Below are 3,224 nucleotides of genomic sequence, written 5' to 3'. Positions count from 1 at the left end.
AAGAAGTGTTGCATTCTAAACAACCGCTAGCCGGGACAGTAAATACAAAAGGGAAAAGAACAGGTTGAATCCGCGAAAGTAAAACTTAGCAATCGATCTCTTGTGTCATACGGCATTTATCTCGAAGAAGAGGACACGGAAACACAGCAGTGGATGTTATGCGCGACAAATGACGGTGAACATCGCACGCAGGGTTATCCATTCGCCCACATAACGCGCAACCAAACTGTCGTTTCTTGCTCTGTTCCTGATTAAAATGAAAAACTGCTTCTAGGTTTTGCTAAGGTTGCCCTGATCAACATCGCGCGAGAGATGAGGCTGACCGACGGGGTTCTGGAGGCTCAAGAGGAACACAAGACAGTTGTCTAAACTGCACAGTTGTAAAACAGCTACAGTTTTTGGCAGTTGTATGGGCGATGATGAAGATGAAGATGCAGCTTCACAGATGACTGCTGAAGGGGCTCCTGGTTGTTCGAAGTTTGCCGAATAGAGCAGAGCCTCGGTCCTGTCTGTGGCGGATCCTGCGAAGTTGGAGTTCCCTGCTGAGGGAGCAGGCTCGATGGGCCCGACCAAGGCTATAAAACAATAGGCAGAACGCCTTGATCTCCGCAATGTAGAGCCTATGGCTTTGGGAGCAGCCGCGAATTTTTTGGGAGCTTTACGCTTAACTTAGGCAGGGAAAGTTGCGTCGACACAAAATTAAACCCCACTTGCTATGCCAACCAAAATTGTAATGACATGCAAGCATGTCAATACAATTTAAGTTCATGCCTTGTTTATAAATTTGCTGGTGCACACAAAACGCAATAATTGTATGTGATGTAGTTACCATGCAGTGTTCTCTTAAATTTAACTAAGTTCAGAACACCCGGGATCTGAAAAATAGTTACAACACGTGCAGTTAAAAAGCGATTTTCTTTTCTCCGTACCTGGTATTCATCTTAAGCTATAGGTGTGTCAATTTCCTTGCCCAAATTTTGAAAAGTGCTTGCCCATGCCTGACAACTATGAGGCCAAAACCACCTAATGTTGCACCACCACTACGGCGAGTTCATGGTATTACAGCGGAAGGCAACTTGTAGAACTGGTGGCATTTGGGAAAGGTATTAATGATTTGTTGGGTTCGGATATTTTTCCTTGTAATCAGCACCCACGGACAGGAAGTATGTTACCTGATGTTGACCAATAACCAATCTGCTCAACATTCTGATAAACATGAATTATGATGGATACCAAATATCCCGTCGACATTGTCCCTCAAGTTGTGTTCGGGTTCATCTTTACGGATCCGTTACCAGCAGACATGTATCTGGCTTTCAATGTTGATTTCTGATTCCCACTTCCCTCATCAAAACGATGCTCCCAGGCCCCTGGTTTCATTTGATTTTTCACCATCACTAGTCCCCTGATTCTGGACCCCATTCACTTGTTTTGAAACACCAGGTTTTGGCTCCTGGCTCTCACCCCGATTTTTTTACAAGCTCAACATACGGTTAATAGTTCCAATTAGTCATCACAAGCACCATACCCTTGTTTTCGGTTTCCATTATTCACTCACGAGCGTTTTGATTTCGACTCCTGTTGGCTCATTCGTCATCATTTGACAACATTCTGTCAATTTAACTTATTTTTTGAAGTCAAATATGTCTTACATTTGATCTTTAATGCGTGTACAGAGGCGCATAAACGTAAGCCCGCCAGGTAAATACGTCATGGCTTCGAACAAAGCTTCCAGGCAAGATCCTGCTTCTTGTCGGTGCCTTTGACTTTTTGCTGCATCTCGGTTGTTGCTGGATCCTGATTACATTTCCAGGCTGGCTCTGGATTCTTGCGGGGGTCCCCGGCCGTATTATTGGCTAAACATTTGTTTAATTCAGCGCTGAATACTGGTTCTGGCTACATCTCCGAATTAATTTCAAACCAGCTTCTAGGTCTTCTTGGTTCCGGTACCAGCAACCGAGAACAGGCTGGGACCGGATCCCGGAAAAAATTCGGGAACCAGGCAAATAGCTTTTTGCGGGTCAAATCGATTATGTTTGCCAGCATCGCCGTGCGCCGGTCCGTCGCAGTAAGCAACGGTGGCCCGGTCTGTTCGGGTTGCCAGTTTGCCAGTATTAAAAAAGCAAATAATTCCACTGAAGATTAAATAGCGTTCAGGCCTGAGTTAGTCGTAGCAAACTCCTGCCACTTTGACGTTGATTGTGAAAGTAATAACATTTAGTTCAAACCCACTCCGCTGTAAACGGCTTAAACCAACTGATTGGCCTCAGGTCACCATGGTTACGCTACTTATGTATCTGACACACCGGCCTGATACGGAATAGGACACGTCTTGATGCTGCAGCTCAAGACATGATGCCTCAGGCAGCTTGTTCATCATGTTCATGATGTTGCACCACGTGGGAGCTCTCTCGCGTGGGGCTTACACCAAAGCATTATAATTTGCGAGTAGACGACACACGGTCAGTGAGTTGGCCGGCACACCGGTCGGCAGCTTGGTCGATGGCCGCTCTTGCTGGTGCCGGTACCAGGACACCATTTCAGGATCGAAGAGCAGCTCCTGCAGGCCTTCGGCGACGGGCCGTGTCAGGAGCGGGGCCGGGCCCCTGACCTGACCTGAAAACTCCTGACACGGGCCGCGTCCCAGGGTCAGGAGTTCTCGCTGCGTAGAGTGAGCCGGGCGGCCACGTCGTCCGGCGCCGTGACCGGCGCTAGGGTCATGGCGCCGGGTGGTCGACCTCCTGAGGCTCACGGACACCCGCGGTCCGACCCGTAGCCGCGGACGTGCGTGGCGGCTCCTGAACTGCAACGCCATTAACGAGTGGAATGCGTTGACGGTGTGGGACGCTTTAATGTCGTTGCCCATCTGCGGGTACAGAGCCAGGCAGGTCTGGAGCCAGCAGCATCCCACCCCATGTCACACGGACCGTTATTGGTGCCGGGTGAACAGCTCTGCCGAACTATCCGGCCGATGCATTTGGAAATGACACCATATGCATCTAAGATAGCCAAAGTGGTGTTCAGTCGTTTTTAATATTCTAGCCAATCCTATGGCATTCAATACCCGACCAAAACGATGCTTGACACTACGCAGGACACAGATCAATGACACAGTAATAATTACTTAATATTCCCTTAAATAACATCCAAAAACATCATCCCTTCTTAAGCTCATACCCGGGTCAGCACTTATAAGCAGCTGTTGGTTGATGCCCGATGCTTAC

The 3,224-nt window shown here is 48.2% G+C and overlaps 1 protein-coding gene across 1 annotated transcript in view; it reads right to left on the bottom strand.

The window, feature by feature from the left end:
* The window catches only part of LOC119104399 (cadherin-87A-like), a 38,694-nt gene extending 36,155 nt beyond the window's left edge, over window positions 1–2,539 (bottom strand). Inside the window, exon 1 of the mRNA XM_037228096.1 lies at window positions 2,485–2,539. Within this exon, the coding sequence (XP_037083991.1) occupies window positions 2,485–2,539 (55 nt within the window). The remainder of the gene's footprint in view (window positions 1–2,484) is intronic.
* Window positions 2,540–3,224: the final 685 nt, after the last annotated feature.

This window comes from Pollicipes pollicipes, unplaced genomic scaffold (assembly GCF_011947565.3).
Source record: "Pollicipes pollicipes isolate AB1234 unplaced genomic scaffold, Ppol_2.1 Scaffold_6052;HRSCAF=7182_pilon_pilon_pilon, whole genome shotgun sequence".
Classification (NCBI taxonomy): domain Eukaryota; kingdom Metazoa; phylum Arthropoda; class Thecostraca; order Pollicipedomorpha; family Pollicipedidae; genus Pollicipes; species Pollicipes pollicipes.
The sequence above is the reverse complement of the archived record's forward strand: the minus strand, read 5'-3'. Positions and strand labels throughout refer to the sequence as shown.